Raw genomic sequence first — 26,002 nt, forward strand, 5'->3', positions numbered from 1 at the left:
TCCAATTCATCTTTAAAATATGTTTTTCGCGAATAATCATTTAGTATAATGGTGGAGATGATTTTCCAAAACCCATGAATTCTCGTGTTAAAATCTCATTTGTATGACTGTATGAGTAATGAGTTGTTAATTAGGATTATTTTTATATTAATTGAAATAAGTCCAATATTCAAAAAAGAGAATGATGACCACGACAAAAGAAGAAGCGTGGGTGAGGTCTCACACAGACAGCAGGCCCCCCTATAATAAAAGTTCAAAACTTTTTCACAAGAAAATGGTGGCAAATACCTGGCAACTCATGCCTATCTTTCTTATTACTTTAAAATCCAACAAAATGATAGTCGTTATATGTTTTCAGTTTCTTCCCCAATTTTTCTTCGATTTTCCCCATTCCTAACAACCTCCGACCCACAAACCCACTTCGTTTACTTGGACTTTTTTCTTAAAAATCTTGTCTTTTTCGGTGTAGGACGGGAATTCGATGAACAATGAGCGACTCCAGGTCTTCGTCGGCCTCTTCTTCTTCCTACGACTCCGCCGTGGGTGCCCCACAGCCGGTACTTGTGCCTCACATGTTTGTGTTGGTTTGTGTGTTTTTGGGTGGCGGGTTTGGATCTTTTCTTGATTTGGGTTTTGGTGTTTGAAGCTTGTGGGCTTGGTTTTACTTCGTTTTGTCAGTTTCGTGGGGTGATCCTCTCTGATTTTGATGTTCTTCTTTTGTTCTTTAGTGATTATGTGGATCTCTTTTCTGGGTTTTGATTGTATGGTGAACTGGTGATGTGTACGAGGATCTGAATTATTATAACTTAGATAGTTGAAGGAGATTTGTATATGATTTTTTTTTTTAAAAAAAAAATTTGCTTCCGCCATGCGCGTGGAATTAGGGCTCTTGTAATTGTGTGGAAACATTTGAATGTTTATTGAGGATATCAATTAACACTTCTGCGCATCTTTCAACTTCTAAGGTTCTGATTGGGAAAGCTGGAAGCAAAATCTGTCTTCATATTTTCTTTTTTTATTGATTTAAAGAAGTGGGTATACGTTTTTGTACATTTTCTTTATTTTCTTCTTTCGCGACCAGTACTAGTTGAACATACTAATTATGTGGGAATTGATGTTGTTTTCATGGTGGATTTATTGCAGAATGTTGTGGGGAGTCATTCAATGTCTCAGGGGATCTTTACGGCAGTGTCTCGCCATTGGCATGATGTGTTCTGGTTGCTTATATTTATGGCACATTTGGTTGTTGTTGGTTTTGCACTCGCGGTTTTGGGGCTTAACAGGTTTAAACAAAAGGACAGGTTAAATATTGACAAGTACACAATGGGATTTCTTGAGAATAAGAGTGGTTTAACAGAAGACTACTGGCCATTGTATGCTGTTGCTGGCGGAGCAGGGGCGCTATTGGGATGGACTTGGTTGCTATTGCTTGGTTCACGAGCGAATCAAATGATGAAGGTCTCCGTGCACCTTTTGACAACATATCTTGCTGTCATCAGTGTGCTTTGTTTTTGGATTAAACAGTATTTTTGGGGCACTGCATTTGCTGCAGGTGCTGCATTGCAATTCTTGTATGTGGTATCAGTCATTGAAAGGTAAACTCTGCAGCATCATGTTTCATGGTTTTCAAGTTTAACTTTGTACATGAAGGTTGTTACAAGTTTTTGTCATATGATATGAAGTTCGTCTAATTGGTTGCATTTTTCACATTACTATATGTATATGTTGGGGCTATTTTGAATTTTCCGATCTATCAATTTTAGTAAAAGTAAAGACTCAAAGATAGTATTATAAATATTTCTGAACCTGCGAGTCAAAACTCTTACCTGACACAGCATATAAAAATTTGGATGGCATATGCCACAAATCTTATGCTCATAAATTGCATGCTTCAGAATACTGTAATCGATTTATCTGACTTGATTTTTGATGTCTTTTTTATCATCCTTCGATAAGATAAAATTTTGAAATAATTAAAAATATTAGGTAGATCTACCATTCTCATCCTCTGATCTTTTATCTACCATTCTTGATCTAATGATGTTCACTATGGAAATTTTAAGTAGCCAGGAATTAAGATGGGGCTTAGACTTTGAGTTCGATTTCTTTTTGAATGATGACATATAAGAAAAGTTGAAAAAAATATTCCAGTGATACAAAGCTTGTAAAGGGTATTGATTACTTTCACGGAATTAAAGATTACCAAAACTGGTATTCTGCACATGAGAATGAATCTACCAAAATCCAATTTGAGACTTTTAGGTGGAAGTAGAGTCACTCAAATTTTTGCATAAATATAAATTTTATCTGACTATCGTCCTTTAATAGACTTCCCTTTACCATGCTGGTGCTACAAAGAGCGGTGAATATGGTTTGGAACCTTCCCGAGGTCACTAGATTAACATGCATATTTATGCTAGTAATGCTTTTCTGGCTATCTCTGTGGTCTTTCGGTGCTGCTGGGGTTGTTGCTTTGAGCATTGGGGATAGTGGACGCTGGTGGCTTCTGTTGGTGAGCGGGCAAGTTATTTCTCTGCATGTCATATTTTTAGACCGAGATATTATGCAAACAGTTCATATTATTTGAATTTCAATTAAAGAAAAAACAAAGAAGGCATGATCCCATCACTCACATGCAGGTGTTATCTGTGAGTTTGTTTTGGACTGGCGCGGTTCTTTGTAATGTTGTCCACGTCATAGTTTCAGGAATGGTGTTTCTTGTCCTTATTCATGGCGGTCGAGAAGCAACATCAATGCCTTCTAAACCATTGATAAATTCTTTGCGATATGCTGTCACTACATCTTTTGGCAGCATATGCTATGGATCTCTGTTTACAGCCGCTATACGAACTTTACGATGGGAGGTAAGCAATCCAGTGTTGATTAGTACTATCATCTTTTAGTTATGTACCTATCAATGTGCAACAAATCAAGCCACATTTGTTCTTACTAGCAAGAGTTCTTATGAACTTGATAGATTAGAGGATTGAGGTCAAAGATTGGAAACAACGAGTGTTTGCTCTGCTGTGTTGATTTTCTGTTTCATCTGGTAGAGTTTTTAGTTCGTTGGTTCAACAAATATGCTTATGTCCAGGTATTCATTTCAACACATTACATGGCTACCAGTATGTTCTTAAAAATCTTTGCCTAAAGATTTATCAGGCTATATGAAAATATCTGTAACACATGCATCCTTCTGTCTTCCAGATTGCAGTCCAGGGAAAAAGCTTTAATCATTCAGCCAAAGATGCTTGGGAGTTATTCCAATCAACAGGCGTTGAAGCACTTGTAGCGTATGACTGCTCAGGCGCTGTTCTATTGATGGGAACAATTTTGGGCGGACTTATTGCTGGAACGTGTGCAGCAGTTTGGACAAAGATTAAGCATCCCGAGCGAGTAGTGATGGTGGGCTCTACTGCCATGTTAATGGGAATGATCATGGTAAGAAACGGCCCTAAATCCTCGAACCGGCAGAAATATTACCAATTCGGTTCCAATTTTGATCCTTGGATACCAAATTACATTTAAGAGAAAATGAGTTTTCTCAAGGATGTTACAACTTGGAAAAATTTTAGTTTTTTGCCTAGATATTCATGTCTTATGCTCACGTGTCAATTTTCTTTGTCAGGTTGGATTGGCCATGGTGGTTGTCGAAAGTGCTGTAACATCGATTTACATATGTTTTGCGGAAGACCCTTCGCTAATAAACAGGTGGGATGCTACATTCTTCAACCAGATGTCGGAAAAACTACACCAGCGCCTGCAGCACAGAAGTGCTCGAGCCAGACAAGTATTAAGTCATAGGATAGATGATCGAATACAAGAAATAGTTCATGTTTGATTGCTGTCTTGTACAACATAAATAGCATATAACTGGTTACTGCAGTTGGTTTATATGAAATACGAAGATCCTTTCTTCTTCGATTCTTCTGCGATTTTGTGATTCATGTATGCTATATTGATCGAATATTCGGCCTATGTATCCTAACTTAGAAAGCGTATAAACATATAAACACTTGTAGTTCGAGTTCAGGGATTTCTTTACTCTCACTTCTGGTATTCCGCTTATGTATTCCCTCGAACATGTTCTTGAAACTATAAAAACGACTCCGTGATTGAACAAATGAGAGTTTTCTGTGGAACCAGTGAATCACGTGAGCTAGTTAAACGCTTGGCGCAGATGGCTCGTAGTGCCTTTGCCTGAATGTCCGAGTAGTAGTATTTTGCTTTATGCCAAAGAGCATAGGATGAAAAGTTGAAACTAAAAATTGCCCAATTTTTTGTATTCTGTTTTCCTATGATTTATGTGAATGAATGAATGAGTTCGTTTTATCGTTTACGCTGCATCTCAGAGTTGTGCTGCAGATATATTCACCACATGATACAATAACAATCAACACATTCATGAAGCAATTTTCGGCGTCGCCTAGAATTCATATGAATGTTGCAAATGTTGAGTGCAAAATGATTGTTGAAAAACGTTATCCATCATTTTCTTATGCAAGGTTAAAGTGTACAATGGCCTAGTGAAACGTCTTGCTCATGAGCTACTGATTTATCAGAGTTTCACCGTTGCTTGAAGCTATTCAAACAGAATTTTCGGGTAGCCTATACATGTTTCACACCAATAATTGTAGGATCGACGCCGGAAAACATGAATGCCGAGTACATATACATAAGATTAAGAACTAAAGGTGTATATATTTGATTCTGATGTATTTTCATATGTATTTACATGCACCAGGAGAACTATAGATACAATATTTCACTTGAATAAATCTAATAGTTACTTGTTCTTAATGGTAACCCGATGTCGCTGGCGATATTTCCAAGAACTTCAAGTTATTGGACAGTTCGGAAGTTACGAGGAGCCGTTCGGAAGCAGCGTTGTACTTCGGAGGCAGAGAAAACCAACCCTATATGAACTGTTAAAGTCAGGTACGTAAACATCATGCTTTGAGCAAAATGTTGTCACTTCCTGTAAAAATTCTTCCCACCCATCTTCCCTCAAAGATTGAAGAACATTTTTTGTTGTGTAGACAAATCTCATTGCAGTAAAAATAACTTGAGATTTCTTCTGGAGGACCTGACACAAAACATCAGTGATGGCCAAAATCCTTCGCATGAAATGTAAGACAGACAAATTCAAAATTTGTTATGTTTTTGTAGATGCCACCAACTTCAGCCTGAGAACTTGTATTCGGACTATGTTCACTTAGATGCTCAAGCACCTTACAAGTTGCACCATACATATCTATCAAACTCTTTACGGAGTCATAATGAGAACTCCAACGAGTTGCCCCCGCTCGTTTCAAGTTAGAAATCTGACGAGCCCTGCGTCCTAAATCAACTTCTCCAATTTCTAGCAAATGCTCTATTTATCTTCTTTGAGTACTTTGCAACTCACAAATGAGCTTGGGAGAAGATGTCACCATATTAACAACATTATCCAGATGAGAGAAGAAATCCCAAATATCTTGGACATCCTTTGCTGCTGAAACCAATGTTAATTGTAATATGTGAGCAAAACAATGTACGTAATATGCATATGGACAATTTCTGAGAAATAAAGCCTGCAGTCCATTCCAAGCACCCCGCATATTACTTGCCACATCGTAACCTTGGCCTCTCATGTTCTGAGCTTGAATGTTGTAATGAACAAGAATATTACTGACATCATTTTTTAGAGTTAGTGAGGTAGTATCACTAACACTTTTGATTGCAAAAAATCGTTCTGTCAGAATCCCGCTGTTGTTCACAAACCTCAAGATAAGAGCTATTTGCTCACGTTTGGATTCATCATGTGCTTCATCAACAAGAATACAAAAGCTTGCATCTCCAATTTCACTTCGAATTTTTTGTCGTACTCTATTGGCCATAATATTCAAAACCTCCTTTTGTACTTCTGGAGAAGTGTATGTATTATTTCTCGCAGCACTACTCAATACGTCCCACACTTCTTTATTCATCCGTCCAAAAGCATCCAACATTTCAAGAAAATTCCCCCGATTCAATGACTTAGATGATTCATTGTGACCCCTAAAAGAACAACCTTGAAGTGCGAGCCACCGAACACTTATAATTGTGGTTTTAAGACGCAAACGATTTTTATGAATTTCCTCACTTGATACAGCAAGCATTACTTTGTCGATATGCTGAGATGGTTGCATTAAACTTTCAGCCTTTCTCAATGATGTATTATGATGCGATGAAGATGAGGTACCAATATGAGTGAGAAATGCACATTTATCTCCATTACAAACTCTCTTCCAACTATTGAATCCATTGATAGCCAATGATGAAAGATTTGGTTGAGTGAGATCGGTAAGAAAAAGAAAGCAATAAAAACAATATGCCTTATCGGTTGAAGAAGAGTATTCTAACCATCAAAACTTACAATACCAGTGTTCTTGGAATCTACGTGTTTTCTTACCAAATTGCGTCCGTTGATACGTCAAAAGTTTCGGTTGATATGGTCCAGCATTTAGGTAAGCTCGTCGAACTTGGTCTCGTTCATTTATTGGATATTCATAGATTTGTTTTCTCTTTCCCGGATCACGTTCAATAGAAACATGTGGTTCTGTTCCAAGATTGAAAGGTGGAGAATCTACGATTTCAGAGGATGTAGCTACAGAAGATGAGACATTAGGAATGGAAGGACCTTTTGATTGATCTTTTTTTGGAAAAAAAAAAAGTTAAGGTTTTTCCCTTTTTCACAGGATGTTGATAATTTTTTATTCTCAATCTGCAAAAATAATCCACAATAAAAAAAACCATTTAGATTATTAATTGCTAGATAATCTCAAACAAAGCTAAAATTAACTATATAAATACCCAAAATTTTGATAATTATGTAAATACTATATAACCATACAAATAATTCTAATTTATACAAATATTCATCACATTAGCAGCAAATAAAATTAGCAAGTAACAACATATTTTAATTTTAATACACATTTTTATTTGCATTAGGAATGAGTTAGAGATTTTAATCTAGAAACCAACCATCATTAACACAAAAAAAATCAATAATTAGAAATCATTTTTTTTCTTTTTGACTATAACCCGTGACCCACACCCCAACAATTCAATAATTTCAATCCTTATTTTTTTCTTCCATTATTGTGTATAGTGTGCAACTGTGCAAGTGGATTCCTGAAACAAAAATTCAATCCCTAGTCTGGTTAATTCGATGCCGGCTCTTGGGTAGTACCCGGACCCACTCATTGACTGACATGTGGCAATGAGTTTTTTAAATTTATATTTAGTAAAGTGATTTGTTCAAGAAAAATAAATGATGCAATTTAGTTAATTTTACCAATCCAGAGCCAACCATGGTTAAACATTTCGTTCCAAATTTTGAATGTACCGCTCAAAATACAATCTCAACTTCCTCCCCCTCCCAAAACACTCTGCCGCCCTTCGTCATATCCATCGAGCCACCATCACCATCGAATCTGTTGCAGAAGCTGACGTCGCCTTTCGTCATATCCACTGTACCGACGTCACCGGCGTCGCTCTCAGTCTTTCACCGTGCCGCTGTTCAAAGGTAAAAGAATGCCGCTGCTCAATGTTAAAGGAATGATTACATCTTATGGGGGCTGTACATAATAAATATATCTTGTATTTAATTTTTTTAGGTGATTTATATGCATTAATGTTGTTATGTAGTTAATGATTCTGTTTAAATAAGGAGTGATATTTGATGGATGCTATAATTTTATATTGCGATGCCGATTTGAAGTATTTCTCCTTTTTTTGGTGTTTATTTTCGTTCCTAACTTTTAGTTCGTACATGATTGACAAGTTGCCCATTGTCTTTGCTGGTAAGGTAGAATACATTTTACTAATGACATGCTTTATGTTTTAATGCATTTTTCCTGTTTTCATCCCGTCCACTCATCCAAGGTATTACAATTTCCTATCAGACAAATAACATTCGGATAAATCACCAATGAAATATTTTGTGGAAGAAATGAATGTTAGCTGGAAATTCCTTAAGAAGTACTATCATAATTAGCAATGTGAAGTCTTTTGTTTTATGATTGGTTTATTTCCATTAATTACCGTTTAACTTTTAGATGTTGTGTAAAAATTACAGTTTGTTTAATCTTACAATTTTTTTGTTACCATTTCTTTAAGTTGTATCTCTCTTTATTTAGTTTGAATCATGATTAATTTTATTTACATTTAAATCATTGTTTTATTACAGATTTGATGGGAGACAACATTGAAGATGTTGAAGTTGTAAATTCAGAATATTCGATTCCTGAGAATGTTGAGGTGTTATCTACCAACTCTATTGTAGATCAATTGGAAAGTAAACTATTTGTTGGTCAAGTAGTCAAAAGCGTTGAAGATACATATTTACTTTATTGCAATTATGCTCATGCTAAAGGCTTCAGCGTTAAAAAAGGTTATCAGCGCTACTTTCCTGGCAGTACTGAATTACAATCTAAAGAGTTTGAGTGTTCATGTGAAGGTAGTAAAGATGAAAAACGCTCGAATGAAAAAATTCCTCCTTACTTGAAATCGAGTAGTAGAACTAAATGTAAAGCTAAGCTCAGAATAGGTAGGCAAATTAGGGGGGGGGGGAGTGGACGGTTGGTAGGTTTGTTGTTGAGCATAATCATGACATGGTTGCAGTTGATCAAAGACATCTGTTGAGATCATCAAGGAATATTTCTCATGCTCAAAAATCCACTTTAGAAGCATTGGTGAATGTTGAGATATCTGTTGTTAATGTTGTGTCTTATATGGAAAATGAAGCACAAGGACCACAAAATTTGAGCTTTACTCGAAAAGATGTATACGATCACCTTGGTCGTATAAGAAAACATACGAAAGTTGAGAATGGGGATGCTTCTGCCTTACTTCATCACTTCATTAATAAGGCAAATAAGGAGTCAAATTTTTATTGGAATGTGCAATTAGATGATGAAAATAGGGTCATGGATTTCTTTTTCAGGGATTCGAGATGTCAAGTTGATTTTGATTATTTTGGTGATATATTGTCATTTGACACCACTTATCGAACCAATCGTTACAATTTGGTGTGTGCGCCTTTTGTTGGAATTAATCATCATAAACAAAATGTAATGTTTGGCTTGGCATTTATGTCGGATGAAACTGAGAGTTCATTCGAATGGTTGTTTAAAACTTTTCTTGAGTCTATGAATGGAAAACAACCTGAAACAATTTTTACTGACCAATGCCAAGCCATGATGAATGCAATTAGAACAGTATTTTCCATGCTGATAACCCCCTATGAAATTTTTTTGAGCTAGAAGCCCCTTATGATTTTAAATCTGTAGCATACACCCACTTCTAGCTTAAAAATGACTAAAATGCCCTTAATGTTATAAGACAATTTAATATTAAAATATATTTTGTGTACGACAAATATTATGATAAAATAATTATATATAATTTTCATACTTATTTAAATAAAATTTGATTATTTTACTCAATTAAATATAGAATTATAAAACAAAATTAATTTAATTATTTATTTAAGTAAGGGTCTTTTTGTCAATTTTTAACTGAAAAGGGTGTGTATGCTACAAATCTAGAATCACAAAGGGTTATTAGCTTGCTTAAAAAAATTTCATAGGGAGTTATTAGCAAACTCGGAATTTCACAGGGGTGATATATGCAATTTTCCCTTATTTTTTCCTTCCATTATTGTGTATAGTGTGCAACTGTGCAAGTGTATTCCTGAAACAAAAATTCAATCCCTAGTCCCACGAATTTCAATGCCGACTAATGACTAACATATAGTATCCATGAATATAAATTATATAATAAACAAAAACTGGAACCCTCCATAATAAAACAAAAATTCCTGAAACAAAGTAGAGAGCTTCAAGCCTTCAATGGCTCCAGCCCCTGCAAAAATCGAAATTGTTTTCAGTTTTTTCAATTGATACTTACCATTCATTTGATTCCTAATATAAAAAATCAAAACCGAGAGCTTCAATGGCTCCAGCTCCTCTTCTAATCGAAACCCCTCTTCTCTTCTCTTCTCTTCTCGTCGTCTTCTCTTCTCGTCTTTTGTCTCTCGCACTAGCAGACCAGCAATTTTGAAAGACATAACAAAGTAGAGAATAATTTTGATTTGCCGAGCCCAAGTCATAAAAAATAAAAATTATATTTGGGCTGGGCTATTTTTTATTTGGGCTAGACATAAATTTATATATATATATACTATACCTATCTAATTGGGATGTTGAAATTAGAATTATTTGTATGGTTATATAGTATTTACATAATTATCAAAATTTTGGGTATTTATATAGTTAATTTTAGCTTTGTTTGAGATTATCTAGCAATTAATAATCTAAATGGTTTTTTTTATTGTGGGTTATTTTTGCAGATTGAGAATGGAAAATCATCAACATCCTGTGAAAAAGGGTAAAACCTTAACTTCTTTTTTTCCAAAAAAAGATCAATCAAAAGGTCCTTCCATTCCTAATGTCTCATCTTCTGTAGCTACATCCTCTGAAATCGTAGATTCTCCACCTTCCAATCTTGGAACAGAACCACATGTTTCTATTGAACGTGATCCAGGAAAGAGAAAACAAATCTATGAATATCCAATAAATGAACGAGACCAAGTTCGACGAGCTTACCTAAATGCTGGACCATATCAACCGAAACTTTTGGCGTATCAACGGACGCAATTTGGTAAGCAAACACGTAGATTCCAAGAACACTGGTATTGTAAGTTTCGGTGGTTAGAATACTCTTCTTCAACAGATAAGGCATATTGTTTTTATTGCTTTCTTTTTCTTACCCATCCCACTCAACCAAATCTTTCATCATTGGCTATCAATGGATTCAATAGTTGGAAGAGAGTTTGTAATGGAGATAAATGTGCATTTCTCACTCATGTTGGCACCTCATCTTCATCGCATCATAATACATCATTGAGAAAGGCTGAAAGTTTAATGCAACCATCAAGCATATCGACAAAGTAATGCTTGCTGTATCAAGTAAGGAAATTCATAAAAATCGTTTGCATCTTAAAACCACAATTATAAGTGTTCGGTGCCTCGCACTTCAAGGTTGTTCTTTTAGGGGTCACAATGAATCATCTAAGTCATTGAATCGGGGGAATTTTCTTGAAATGTAGGATGCTTTTGGACGGATGAATAAAGAAGCGGGGGACGTATTGAGTAGTGCTGCGAGAAATAATACATACACTTCTCCAGAAGTACAAAAGGAGGTTTTGAATATTATGGCCAATAGAGTACGACAAAAAATTCGAAGTGAAATTAGAGATGCAAGCTTTTGTATTCTTGTTGATGAAGCACATGATGAATCCAAACGTTAGCAAATGGCTCTTATCTTGAGGTTTGTGAACAACAGCGGGATTCTGACAGAACGATTTTTTGCAATCAAAAGTGTTAGTGATACTACCTCACTAACTCTAAAAAATGATGTCAGTAATATTCTTGTTCATTACAACCTTCAAGCTCAGAACATGAGAGGCCAAGGTTACGATGGGGCAAGTAATATGCGGGGTGCTTGGAATGGACTGCAGGCTTTATTTTTCAGAGATTGTCCATATGCATATTACGTACATTGTTTTTCTCACAGATTATAATTACCATTGGTTTCAGCGGCAAAGGATGTCCGAGATATTTGGGATTTCTTCTCTCATCTGGATAATGTTGTTAATATGGTGACATCTTCTCCCAAGCGCATTTGTGAGTTGCAAAGTACTCAAAGAAGAGAAATAGAGAATTTGTTAGAAATTGGAGAACTTGATTCAGGACGCGGGGCTCATCAGATTTCTAACTTGCAACAAGCGGGGGCAACTCGTTGGAGTTCTCATTATGACTCCGTAAAGAGTCTGATAGATATGTATGGTGCAACTTGTAAGGTGCTTGAGCATCTAAGTGAACATAGTCCGAATACAAGTTCTCAGGCTGAAGTTGGTGGCATCTACAAAAACATAACAAATTTTGAATTTGTCTTTGTCTTACATTTCATGCGAAGGACTTTGGCCATCACTGATGTTTTGTGTCAGGTCCTCCAGAAAAAATCTCAAGATATTTTGACTGCAATGAGATTTGTCTACACAACAAAAAATTTTCTTCAAGCTTTGAAGGAAGATGGGTGGGAAGAATTTTTACAGGAAGTGACAACATTTTGCTCAAAGCACGATGTTTACGTACCTGACTTTAACAGTTCATATAGGGTTGGTCATTCTCGTGGGCGAGAGTATCCTACAGTTGAGCATCATTATCATTTTGATGTTTTCAACAAAGCAATAGATTTTCTTTTGATGGAGTTAAGTACAAGATTTAATGAGACTTCAGTAGAACTCCTTTCTCTCACCTCAGCATTGGACCCTAAAAATTCATTTGAATCATTCAACATTGATGATATTTGCAAGCTTGCAGAGAAGTTTTACCCTCAAGATTTTACAAAACAAGATATTTATTCCCTTAGAATTGAGTTACAACATTATCAAAGGGATGTGATTTCTGATCGTCGATTTCAAGTATCAACTCTTTCTGAATTATGTCATGAGTTGGTTGCAAGTAGGAGGTCGGAAACTTATGTTATGCTAACACGCTTGATTTATCTTGTGTTGACATTTCCCGTATCTACTGCTACAGTTGAAAGAGCCTTTTCAGCAATGAAACATGTCAAAACGGCAATCAGTAACAAGATGGAAGATGGTTTTCTTGCTGATTGTGTGATCATTTACATTGAGCGGGAGTTTGCAATAAATATAGATGTAGATTATGTTATTGACGAATATTATTCTATAAAACATCGTCGGGCACCGCTTAAATAGGTAAAGTTCATTTATTATTTTCTAATTTTTATATCATATGAATTTTGTTTATGCATTGACTTTTGAAAAAATTTAGCCACCCCTTGTTTATTTTTCTGGCTCCGCCCCTGTATATATATATATAGATATAAATATATATATTTTACCATATATGTAACCGAAAATTTAAAATCCTAATTTCAAAATTCAAATAAGCCACGCTGAAATTCTGCAAATCATAAAAAAAAATTTAAACCTTAACATATAAAGTAGAACATTTTTAATATGGATTTGAACACAATGAACTTATAAAATGGTTCACATGCAAAACAATGATGTCAAATTCCAATCAAATAACCGGTTTGGTCGATGTTATGCCAGATCCAACGACCCATCTTTTGATGCAAGCGAGATTCTCATGTCAACATCTCGCTTGCATCAAATCTAGACCGTTGGAGACCCCATTGGGCACTATCTCAATGAGGTAGTATCAACACATCTCAAATAACCACCACTCAAATTATGAATACCAAATGACTCCATTGTTTAAAGTTATCCGTGAATTAGAGCCTTCAAACTGTAACTTGGCGCTAAAACTACGACTGATGTTATTAGATTACAATCTACCTTCATATAAAAAAAGAAGATCTCACGATGGAATGCATATTTCAAGATGTTGAGTTATACATAATTTTTTTTTTTTTTTTATCCATCTATCTAAAAAATGTTAGTATATATATTTTTTCACAATTTTATAGGTAGCACACATACATGCAACCATAAAATACGACGTCTTTGCATATTATCTGAATATGTTTTTTAGAATTTCAAAAGCAAGCCTGAATCGAAATTTTTCAGATCTCTTTGTACACGTAATAAAGATTTATTACAAATGATTATACAACCAATAATTATGAATGGTAGTTGCATTAGAATTTAGAAAAATACGACAGATTAAGAGGCAATCTTTAAAAGACAAATAAATTAAGTACACACACATATAGTTGCCCATGGTGGTTGCTCATGTGATCGAAACTCTCTCTCTATATATATATAAATAAATATATAATATTTAAAAGTTTTAAAATATACAAGTACTATAAATAATCATACAATCAATAATTATTTAATGAAATTGCGTAAAATTTTTAAAAGATAATCTTATATGGAAAATTTTAAAGTTTATTCACAACACAATCAATAATTATTTTTTAGAGTTTCAATACATTGAAGCAGAGAATAAACACAACCCAACGTCTATCATATTTACACAACCCGACCATATTTGCACAACTCAAGTATCAAGGGTCAATCTTTATCTCATGTTGGACATTTTTGAACAAATCCGTTTTTAATCATTGTCAGTTGTATGTCGCTGTATCCAAAGTTACAAATCCTAAAAGTCTAAAAATTTTGATATGTGATAGTGATAGTAACAACAAAAATTTGACGACCAATGTTATATTTAAGGAGGTTTTTCAGAATATGTGAAATAAAAATTTGTTTGTTGATTGTATGATTTATAATGTTTTTATTTGTATTTTAAATATCCATACAATTTTGCATAGTAATTATTTTTTAATAATATCATCACGTGCATCGCACGGGTGGAATACTAGTTATTAAAAAAATGGTTGAGAATTATGGGATAATATATGTTACATCGGAAGTAATCTCGATGAGTTTGTATAAAATGTTATGGGAAAATTGCTTTTTTGGTTCTATATGTTTGTCACTTTGCGATCTCAGTCCTTTATATTTTCAGATTTCATTTTTAGTCCGCTATCTTTATTTTTTTGGCAATTTTAGTCTTTTTTTCGATGTGGCGCTGATGTGGCACCAATTCATTGCTGATGTGAAGCTGACGTGTACAGTTTCACGTAAGCATTTTTGAATAAAAAGAACCAAAATTGCCAAAAATCAGAACATGCAGGAGTAAAAATGAAATGTGAAAACATAGAGGACCAAAATCGCAAAGTGATAAACATACAGGACTAAATTTGCAACTTTTCCAAATGTTCTTCATATGAAAAAAAAAAATTAATATACACACAGCTTATATTTCGTAGTAAGATGAAACCTCTAACAGCCTTAAGTTTGCAAAAATATATAGTCAGTGAGTCAACTTAGGCGAAGTTTTAGAAAAATAATGATGAACAGCAAGCATACTTGCTAAATTTGTATGTAAGGTAAAATAATAACCTAATTTACTTAACAAGTTTCCCATTATTAATTTAAATTCAACACGTCACCCAAAAAATTACAAAATCATGTAGATTTCAAAGAACAAAAGAAAAAAAAAAGTTTTATAGATGAATAAGAATTATCATTCACATATTCAAACCGCATACAATACCACGTATCACAAAATCATACACCAATCCAAGCAAAATCCCACGGAAACTTCAGTAAAAAAAGTTCAAAACATTTTTCCCGAAACCAATTCGTCAAATGGAAAAAAAATTCTGTAGAGCCATTGTCCATCTCTATGGCACATAAGTGATTGTTGTAATTCAAATCAAGAGAAAGATGCCACTCCTGTCGTGTATTTGGTCTTGTGTGGTTGAACTTAGGGGTGGTTTTTTGATATACCTTACTACAAATATTGGTATGAAAAAAATTCATACCGATACCGATATTAAATTCCAAAACTTTGGTACGAAAAAAATCCATATTGATACCGTATAGATACCGAAAAAAAATTCGATATACCGAAAAAATGTCTGTATATCAAAAATATTTCGGTACGGTATGCCAGCCCTAGGTTTTGAACTACATAATTTATTGTGTTATTTGCTTCCTCTTTAACTTGATTGCTTTAATTTATTTTTAAACAGGTATTAGTGAAACAAGCATTCACCTACCATTTTTCAATGTGCTTTTCTTTCCTTTCTCTTTTCTTTCTTTCAGCTGCTAGCTGTGACATGATACAGTTTGCTTTCACTTTTTTTCTTGAAAATTTAAGAATGATATGCAGTATTATGCAGCACATGCAGAATACTTTTTCTCAAAAGTAATTTAGGGTCCAATTGGTTTGATACAACAAGAAAGGTGTTGAAATTCTATCAACACTCACACTGAACATGTAAAAGTTGATTGATGAGATTATTTTTTTGTTTGAGTAAATCAGGAATGTTATATATGGTTTTGAGCCTCAGTATTTTGACTGCCATTGTTCTAATTATGTTGAAGGGTGATGTTTTGGGTTCCCTACTTGAGTTTAACAAGGCTATTGAGCTTGATCCGCGCCAGAAGGCTTGTAAGTTTCTTACAACTTCTTCAATCAGTAAAATGGGATTAAATCATTTTATTTCCTCAAGGAACCAATGCAGTTTGAGTGGAGAGTACAAAACCTGCTCTTTTTTCTCACATCAATGATTTAACCTTACAATCCGCCATTGGTTTTTACGCATCTTCACTTTCTTTTACCCAGGGGCGGAGCCAGAAAAATAAACAAGGGGTGGCTAAAATTTTCAAAAGTCAATGCATAAACAAAATTCATATGATATAAAAATTAGAAAATAATAAATGAACTTTACCTATTTAAGCGGTGCCCGACGATGTTATATATAATAATATTCGTCAATAATAGAATCTACATCTATATTCATTGCAAACTCCCGCTCAATGTAAATGATCATACAATCAGCAAGAAAACCATCTTCCATCTTGTTACGGATTGCCGTTTTGACATGTTTCATTGCTGAAAAGGCTCTTTCAACTATAGCAGTAGATACATGCAGTGTCAACACAAGATAAATCAAGCGTGTTAGCATAACATAATTTTCCGACCTCCTACTTGCAACCAACTCATGACATAATTCAGAAAGAGTTGATATTTGAAATCGACGATCAAAAATCACATCCCTTTGATAATGTTGCAACTCAATTCTAAGGGAATAAATATCTTGTTTTGTAAAATCTTGAGGGTAAAACTTCTCTGCAAGCTTGCAAATATCATCTATGTTGAATGATTCAAATGAATTTTAGGGTCCAATGCTGAGCTGAGAGAAAGGAGTTCTACTGAAGTCTCATTAAATCTTGTACTTAACTCCATCAAAAGAAAATATACTGCTTTGTTGAAAACATCAAAATGATAATGATGCTCAACAGTAAGATACTCTCGCCCACGAGAACGACCAACCCTATATGAACTGTTAACGTCAGGTACGTAAACATCGTGCTTTGAGCAAAATGTTGTCACTTCCTGTAAAAATTCTTCCCACCCATCTTCCCTCAAAGCTTGAAGAACATTTTTTGTTGTGTAGACAAATCTCATTGCAGTAAAAATATCTTGAGATTTCTTCTAGAGGACCTGACACAAAGCATCAGTGATGGCCAAAATCCTTCGCATGAAATGTAAGACAAAGACAAATTCAAAATTTGTTATGTTTTTGAAGATGCCACCAACTTCAGCCTGAGAACTTGTATTCGGACTATGTTCACTTAGATGCACAAGCACCTTACAAGTTGCACCATACATATCTATCAGACTCTTTACGGAGTCATAATGAGAACTCCAACGAGTTTCCCCCGCTCGTTGCAAGTTAGAAATCTGATGAGCCCCGCGTCCTGAATCAAGTTCTTCAATTTCTAGCAAATGATCTATTTCTCTTCTTTGAGTACTTTGCAACTCACAAATGCGCTTGGGAGAAGATGTCACCATATTAACAACATTATCCAGATGAGAGAAGAAATCCCAAATATCTTGGACATCCTTTGCCGCTGAAACCAATGTTAATTGTAATCTGTGAGAAAAATAATGTACGTAATATTCATATGGACAATCTCTGAGAAATAAAGCCTGCAGTCCATTCCAAGCACCCCGCATATTACTTGCCCCATCGTAACCTTGGCCTCTCATGTTTTGAGCTTGAAGGTTGTAATGAACAAGAATATTACTGACATCATTTTTTAAAGTTAGTGAGGTAATATCACTAACACTTTTGATTGCAAAAAATCGTTCTGTCAGAATCCCGCTGTTGTTCACAAACCTCAAGATAAGAGCCATTTGCTCACGTTTGGATTCATCATGTGCTTCATCAACAAGAATACAAAAGCTTGCATCTCCAGTTTCACTTTGAATTTTTTGTCGTACTCTATTGGACATAATATTCAAAACCTCCTTTTGTACTTCTCGAGAAGTGTATGTATTATTTCTCGCAGCACTACTCAATACGTCCCCCACTTCTTTATTCATCCGTCCTAAAGCATCCAACATTTCAAGAAAATTCCCCCAATTCAATGACTTAGATGATTCATTGTGACCCCTAAAAGAACAACCTTGAAGTGCGAGCCACCGAACACTTATAATTGTGGTTTTAAGACGCAAACGATTTTTATGAATTTCCTTACTTGATATAGCAAGCATTACTTTGTCGATATGCTGAGATGGTTGCATTAAACTTTCAGCCTTTCTCAATGATGTATTATGATGCGATGAAGATGAGGTGCCAACATGAGTGAGAAATGCACATTTATCTCCATTACAAACTCTATTCCAACTATTGAATACATTGATAGCCAATGATGAAAGATTTGGTTGAGTGGGATCGGTAAGAAAAAGAAAGCAATAAAAACAATATGCCTTATCTGTTGAAGAAGAGTATTCTAACCACCGAAACTTACAATACCAGTGTTCTTGGAATCTATGTGTTTGCTTACCAAATTGCGTCTGTTGATACGTCAAAAGTTTCGGTTGATATGGTCCAACATTTAGGTAAGCTTGTCGAACTTGGTCTCGTTCATTTATTGGATATTCATAGATTTGTTTTCTCTTTCCCGAATCACGTTCAATAGAAACATGTGGTTCTGTTCCAAGATTGGAAGGTGGAGAATCTACGATTTCAGAGGATGTAGCTACAGAAGATGAGACATTAGGAATGGAAGGACCTTTTGATTGATCTTTTTTTGGAAAAAAAAAAGTTAAGGTTTTTCCCTTTTTCACAGGATGTTGATGATTTTCCATTCTCAATCTGCAAAAATAACCCACAATAAAAAAACCATTTAGATTCTTAATTGCTAGATAATCTCAAACAAAGCTAAAATTAATTAACTTTATAAATACCCAAAATTTTGATAATTATGTAAATACTATATAACCATACAAATAATTCTAATTTCTACAAATATTCATCACATTAGCAGCAAATAAAATTAGCAAGTAACAACATATTTTAATTTTAATACACATTTTTATTTGCATTAGGAATGAGTTAGAGATTTTAATATAATGAAACCAACCATCATTAACACACAAAAAATCAATAATTAGAAATCATTTTTTTTCTTTTTGACTATAACCCGTGACCCACACCCCAACAATTCAATAATTTCAATCATTATTTTTTTCTTCCATTATTGTGTATAGTGTGCAACTGTGCAAGTGTATTCCTGAAACAAAAATTCAATCCCTAGTCCGACGAATTTCAATGCCGAATAATGACTAACATATAGTATCCATGAATATAAATTATATAATAAACAAAAACTGGAACCCTCCATAATAAAACAAAAATTCCTGAAACAAAGTAGAGAGCTTCAAGCCTTCAATGGCTCCAGCCCCTGCAAAAATCGAAATTGTTTTCAGTTTTTTGAATTGATAGCTTACCATTCATTTGATTCCTAATATAAAAAATCAAAACCGAGAGCTTCAATGGCTCCAGCTCCTCTTCTAATCGAAACCCCTCTTCTAATCGAAACCCCTCTTCTCTTCTCGTCGTCTTCTCTTCTCGTCTTTTGTCTCTCGCACTAGCAGACCAACAATTTTGAAAGACAGAACAAAGTAGAGAATAATTTTGATTTGTCGAGCCCAAGTCATAAAAAATAAAAATTATATTTGGGCTGGGCTATTTTTTATTTGGGCTAGACATAAATTTATATATATATATATATATATATATATATACTTATCTAATTGGGCCGGAGCAGGCCTGGGCTATTATTAGTTTTCAAGGATCGACTATTGTCTTCTTAATCGCGTCGCACAGTGAGTTTCTCTATTGAAATCTAATCAATTCGTATGATATCTGGATTTTGTTTTTCCGTTTGCAACCAGAAGAATTTGTATGGTGTAAGTTATCGATTTATCAAATCAAAACGTGTATTTTATGGTTTGTTGCTTCATTTCCTATGTAATTCACTGGAATTTGAGGGATTGGATTATGATCCGTGGAATCCGTGGATACTGAGGGAAAGGTACATATTTTTGTTGCTTATCTTCCTTCCTATCAGTGAATGGAACATCTATATGTATATTTTGAAATCTTTGGCCTTTTTAAATTGATTTTGACGACCGCTGTTTTTAGGTGAAGGACTCTCGTCTTGTAGTCGATCATTGGAGAAGTCTCTCCAACAGCAAGAGAGCTAGGCTTCGAAGTAGTTTTAGAAGAGCCAGAAAGATTAGGAATTTAGGACCATTTTTTACTCTATTTTTTAGTGTGTATGAAATTAGGATTCAAATTTTCAATTTTGAGTAATTTACAATACTGAAAAATTGTATATTAAATTTTATTTTTAAATTTCAAATTCTGAGGAATTTATAATATTAAAAATTGTATTTTTTTTTGTTTTATACATAAAAAAAAGGCAAGGGTGAAAAATCGTAGTTAAAGGGGTCTTTAAAACCGTTGTTAAAGGCTATGTAGTTAAAAGTGCAATAGAAAAGACTACGGTTAAAAACCGTAACGACAAAAGACTACGGTTTTTTACCGTAGTCTATTACCGCACTTTTAACTACATGGCTATTAACTTTTAACTACATGGCTATTTCACCGTAGTCTTTCAGCATTTTTGTTGTAGTGTACATACATACATATATATATATATATATATATATATAGATATATATAACATTAATCGAATTTTTGGGGTATATATTTACATTTTTAGAATTTTAAAAGTTGGATTTTATGCACGTAAAGTTATATCATGGGAATGTTAAATCAATTTATTAATTGATTGTATTTAACAATCGAAGTGATTATATTTAAATCACTCTTAAATCATTCGAATTTTGTTAGTCAAATTATTAAATATTTTGTTTGTTAATTTTTAGAACGTATAATCTCGTGTTCGAAATAAATGATTGTGTTTTAGGAATACTGAAATCTTGAGATTGTACAAAACATCTGACACGCATTATAATTTTTAATCTTAAAGGTAGATTTTTAATTATTTTGAAAAGCTAAAATAATGGAAGTAATATTAATTTCATGAGATTGTGGAAATGTTTTTACATAATGTTTGTGTTAACGTCTTTTCAGGTTTAATAATCGAATTTTGTCAATTTTAATTATTAAGTATTTTATTATAAATTTTAATCTAAAGAGACATTCGTATTTTGAATTTCGTCAATTTAATTTAATATACGTCATGATTAAAATTAATAAGTTTAATTTTTTTCAAAAATTATTTTTATTATAGTTTTATAATAATAATTGAGAAATCATAGAAATCTACGAAATTTTAATATATGTACGTATATATATTTATATACACTTCATGAATATAATTAAGAATTTAATTTTAATAAAATTAATTTCATTATGGTTTTTGGCCAAAACAATTTAATTGTTAGTCAAGATAGTTTTCTCAAATATAATTATATTATTATAGATTTTTAAATGTCTATATATGCACACGTTTGAATATATTATGTATAAGTATCAATTTTATTAAAACATAATTTATTTTTTGTTTTGGGAAAAAGTTTCTTTTTTTAGCAATACGATTTTGGCGGGATTTTGCCAAAAATGACAAAAACTCAGTTATTATATATATATATAGATATAGATATAGATATAGATTTTATATCTTGGTATGATACTTGTTAAAATTATAAATTGAAGCACAAAATATATTTCAACCCAAAGTTACATTTCAAAGATTAATTTCGCAATCTATGCTAGAAACTATCACCAACAATAACACAAAATGTGTTTCCCAAATAATGAGTGTAGAAGTCCAAAGGTGAATCATTTGTATGGACAGGTAAAATGTGTTTTTATTCACGGGAATTACTGTCTTATTTTGGGATTTGTTAGTTTGATGAATGAAAAAAAAGTTCTTATATAGAAAATAATGAGGAGAGGAGATAACTAATGCTTTTGGTGAAGGGATAATAGCCAAAATAGTCCTATAAGTTTGCTTGTTTTGTGATTTGGTCCTATAAGTATTCAATTTTGGGTTTTGGTCCTGTAAGTTTAGTTATATTTTGATTTTTAGTCTTTTTTCATTTTAGCAATGTTTTTTTTTAATTTATAAGCGGACCGGTGATTAAACCGATCTAACTTAAAAAAACGGTCCAACTGGTTGGAATGTTTTAACCGGACAGTCGGATTGGAAAATCGTTTATATAATATAATTAATAATATATTTTAAATTATAAAAACCAAAAAAATTTATATAAATGGAAAAATATATATATTTATCGTAGTTTGAAAACTAATTAACTATATAAATATATTCAAAAAAATTATAAATTCTAATACTAATAAATAATATTTTTAACGAATAAAAAATTTCAAATAATCATGTATATATATAACAAAATATTAAATTAAGGTTTTAAAATAAAAAACTAATTTTTTTAAAAAAAATCAAAAAATTAATTTTCCGGTTCTTGACCAGTTCTGTCTGTTCAACCGTTAAAAATGATTTTTGGGAGTGTTTCGGATCAAATCAGTGATCGGTTCCGGATCGAACCAGTTGAACCAGTCGGTACAGTCCGGTTTTGAAAACATAGCATTTAATTGTTGATACCACAACAAACACACCATTATTTCTAAATATCACTTAAGAATTTTTAGCTGTTACGTCAGCATTTTCTGATGCCACGTCAACACTCTATGAAGAAAGGACTAAAAACCAATTATAACTTAACTTATAGAACCAAAATCCAAAATTAAATACTTACAAGACCAAAACACAAAATGGTCATACTTACATGATCATTTTGACTATATTCCCTTTGGTGAATATTGTCGGTTTGAAAAGTCAATAAGACAAATGGCAAAATGAAGTGGTTGAAGCAATTTAATACATTGCTTATTGATTACATGTGTACGTACAACAAAGAAGGGAAATTCAGATGAGAATTTTCCTTCTCATTTATGCACCGAGAAATTGCACTATAAATAGGTGCATCCTCTCGGCATTCTAAGCATCCCATCTTCAGTTCTTTTCTCTCGTTTTAAACATTCAAATATTTTGAGTGTATTTTTATATATATTTGTGAGATAGGTTTTCTCATGTATTAAAAGAGTGAGTGTCTCTTTGGAAACACAGAGAGATATTGTAATTCTCTAAATATTATAGTGAAATCTTTTGGTCTTGCCCGTGGTTTTTATCCTAATAATTGTTGGGGTTTTCCACGTAAATCTTGGTGTCTATTTATTCTTCAATTTCCATAGTTTCTATCTCGTGATGCCGCACCTGAGACCAACAAGTGGTATCAAAGTCTTGGCATAAAATTTCTTAAAATTTTGAGTATGCTCTGTGGTTGCAGCTTTGACTGATCTTCCACATCAGAAAATCTTTTTTGAAGATTTTATAAGGCGGGATTCTTGTAGTCAAGATGTCGGCAAAAATACGAGATAAAAAATTCAATGGGAGCAATTTTTTGCTGTGGAAATTGAAGGTGCAAGAAATTCTAACAAAGGAGCATTGATTGGCAGCTATTGGAGATAGACCGGCGGCCATCACGGATGATCAAAAGTGGAATGAGATGAATCACAATGCTGTTGCCAATTTGCACTTGGCTATAGCGGATGAAGTTTTGTCAAGTATCTCTGAAATAAAAAGCGCAAAAGTTATTTGGGATACTTTGGCAAAACTGTACGAGGTCAAGTCACTACACAACAAAATTTTCCTGAAGAGAAAACTTTATACTCTTTGGATGGCGGAATCCTCATCGATAACTGACCATATCAACACATTGAATACTCTATTTTCTCGGCTCATGTCTATGGGGCATAAAATAGAGGAAAAAGAACGTGCGGAGCTTCTACTTCAAAGTCTACCAGATTCATACGACCAGCTCATCATCAATGTTACCAACAATGTTCTTTCGGATAATTTAAATTTTGACAACGTATTAACTGCGGTTCTTGGAGAAGAGAGTCGTCGAATGAACAAGGAAGATAGGTTGGCAACGTCGAAGCAAGCAGAGGCTTTATCGATGACGAGAGGAAGATTGACAGAGCGTGACTCCAGTGGAAGCCACAGATATGGTAGATCAAAGTCAAGAAGTAAGAAGAAAAATATTTACTGTTTTACATGTGGCGGTAAATGGCACTTCAAGAGAGAGTGTACGAAGAGCATCGAAAAAGGATTTCAAGGAAATGTGGCCAGTACTTCAGGCAGTGGTGAAATATTATTCAGTGAAGCAGCAACAGTTGCGGAAGGCAGACACAGATTTTGTGATGCATGGATTATGGATTCAGGAGTGACGTGGCACATGAAGTCAAGGAGAGAATGGTTCGATCGGTATGAACCCGTCTCAGGAGGATCTGTATTCATGGGAAACGATCATGCCTTGGAAATCGCTGGGGTCGGTACCATTAAATTCAAAATGTTTGATGGTACTATTCGCACCATACAGGAGGTACGACATGTGAAGGGCCTGACAAAGAAAAGTTTTCAAGGCGCGGGTTGAACTTGATTCTGACAAGAAAATCAAATGTTTGAGGACTGACAATGGAGGAGAATATACCAGTGATGAATTTGATGCATTCTGTCAGCATGAGGGCATCAAAAGACAGTTCACGACGGCTTACACGCCTCAGCAGAATGGAGTGGCGGAGCGGGTGAACAGAACTTTGTTGGACAGTACAAGGGCCATGTTGAGTACTGCGGGTCTACCAAAGTCATTTTGGGCAGAAGCAGTCAAAACCGTTTCTTACATCATCAATCGTTCTCCTTCAGTGACGATTGATTTGAAGACTCCGATGGAGGTGTGGACTGGCAAGCTAGCTGATTATTCTTGGTTAGATACATTTGGAAGTCCGGTGTACGTTATGTACAATGAACAAGAAAGATCAAAGTTGGATTTCAAATCCAAAAAGTGTATCTTCTTGAGATATGCTGATGGAGTAAAGGGGTTTCGTTTGTGGGATCCTACTGTCCACAAGCTTATCATCAGCAGAGATGTTATCTTCCAGGAAGATAAAGTGAAGGGAGACAAAGGCACACAGAATTCAGAAACTACTATCATTCAGGTGGAAAATAAGACAGACGAAGATCAAGTTTCTTGTGAAGCAGTACCAGAGCACGAGGTACAAGAACCAGTTGAGTCAGAGGTTTCCAAAGTGAGGCAGTCAACTCGAGAGAGAAGACCACCAGGTTGGATTTCAGATTATGTCACTGAAAGCAACATTGCATATTGTCTATTAACAGAGGATGGTGATCCTTTGAGTTTCCATGAGGCTACTCAAAGCTCGGATGTATCCCTGTGGATGACAGCGATGCAGGAAGAATTGGAAGCATTAGACAGAAACAAAACTTGGGATCTTGTTATACTACCACGAGGGAGGAAAGATATCGGTAACAGATGAGTCTATAAGATCAAGCGTGATGGCAATAACCAAGTGGAGCGGTATCGTGCAAGATTGTTTGTCAAAGAGTACGCTCAGAAAGAAGGTATTGACTTCAATGAGATATTTTCTCATGTGGTTCGACTTTCAACAGTCAGGGTAGTGTTGACATTGTGTGTGGTGTTTGACCTACATCTAGAACAACTAGATGTGAAAACGGCATTTCTTCATGGCGATCTTGAAGAAGAAATCTATATGCTCCAGCCAGAAGGTTTTGCAGAAAAGGGCAAAGAGAACTTGGTTTGCAAGTTGAACAAATCTCTGTACGGTCTCAAACAGGCGCCAAGGTATTGGTACAAGAGATTTGATTCCTATGTCATGAGCCTTGGGTACAACAGACTCAGTGCAGACCCATGTATGTATTTCAAGAGGTCTAGTAATGATGATTATATCATTTTGCTGTTGTATGTGGACGACATGTTGGTAGCAGGCCCCAACAAAGATCGGGTCCAAGAATTAAAGGCACAGTTGGCTAGGGAATTTGATATGAAAGACTTAGGACTAGCAAACAAGATTCTAGGGATGCAATTTTACCGAGACAGAAGTAATAGGAAGATTTGAGCTTTCCTAGAAAAATTATTTGAACAAAGTCTTGCAACGCTTCAACATGCAAGAT

At 34.3% G+C, this 26,002-nt stretch overlaps 4 protein-coding genes across 4 annotated transcripts; 2 read left to right on the forward strand and 2 right to left on the reverse strand.

The window, feature by feature from the left end:
• Positions 1-277: 277 nt before the first annotated feature.
• Positions 278-3,969, forward strand: LOC140880869 (uncharacterized). The gene is made up of 7 exons (XM_073285716.1): positions 278-557; positions 1,144-1,595; positions 2,329-2,512; positions 2,640-2,864; positions 2,978-3,094; positions 3,208-3,441; positions 3,629-3,969. The coding sequence occupies exons 1-7, from the start codon at positions 489-491 to the stop codon at positions 3,839-3,841; spliced, it is 1,494 nt and encodes a 497-aa protein (XP_073141817.1). The 5' UTR covers positions 278-488; the 3' UTR covers positions 3,842-3,969.
• A 360-nt stretch (positions 3,970-4,329) lies between these two features.
• On the reverse strand, positions 4,330-6,170 carry LOC140879128 (uncharacterized). The gene is made up of 5 exons (XM_073282784.1): positions 5,606-6,170; positions 5,408-5,494; positions 5,181-5,254; positions 4,916-5,086; positions 4,330-4,359 (listed from the first exon to the last, which is right to left on the reverse strand). Exons 1-5 carry the CDS (start codon positions 6,168-6,170, stop codon positions 4,330-4,332), a joined length of 927 nt encoding a protein of 308 aa, XP_073138885.1.
• A 5,171-nt stretch (positions 6,171-11,341) lies between these two features.
• Positions 11,342-12,814, forward strand: LOC140879129 (uncharacterized). Its single transcript, XM_073282785.1, has 2 exons — positions 11,342-11,516; positions 11,628-12,814. The coding sequence occupies exons 1-2, from the start codon at positions 11,342-11,344 to the stop codon at positions 12,812-12,814; spliced, it is 1,362 nt and encodes a 453-aa protein (XP_073138886.1).
• Positions 12,815-17,099: 4,285 nt separating this feature from the next.
• Positions 17,100-18,194, reverse strand: LOC140879130 (uncharacterized). The gene has a single exon (XM_073282786.1). It carries the CDS (start codon positions 18,192-18,194, stop codon positions 17,100-17,102), a length of 1,095 nt encoding a protein of 364 aa, XP_073138887.1.
• Between the last annotated feature and the right edge of the window lie 7,808 nt (positions 18,195-26,002).

This window comes from Henckelia pumila, chromosome 2 (genome assembly GCF_033568475.1).
Source record: "Henckelia pumila isolate YLH828 chromosome 2, ASM3356847v2, whole genome shotgun sequence".
Classification (NCBI taxonomy): Eukaryota; Viridiplantae; Streptophyta; class Magnoliopsida; order Lamiales; family Gesneriaceae; genus Henckelia; species Henckelia pumila.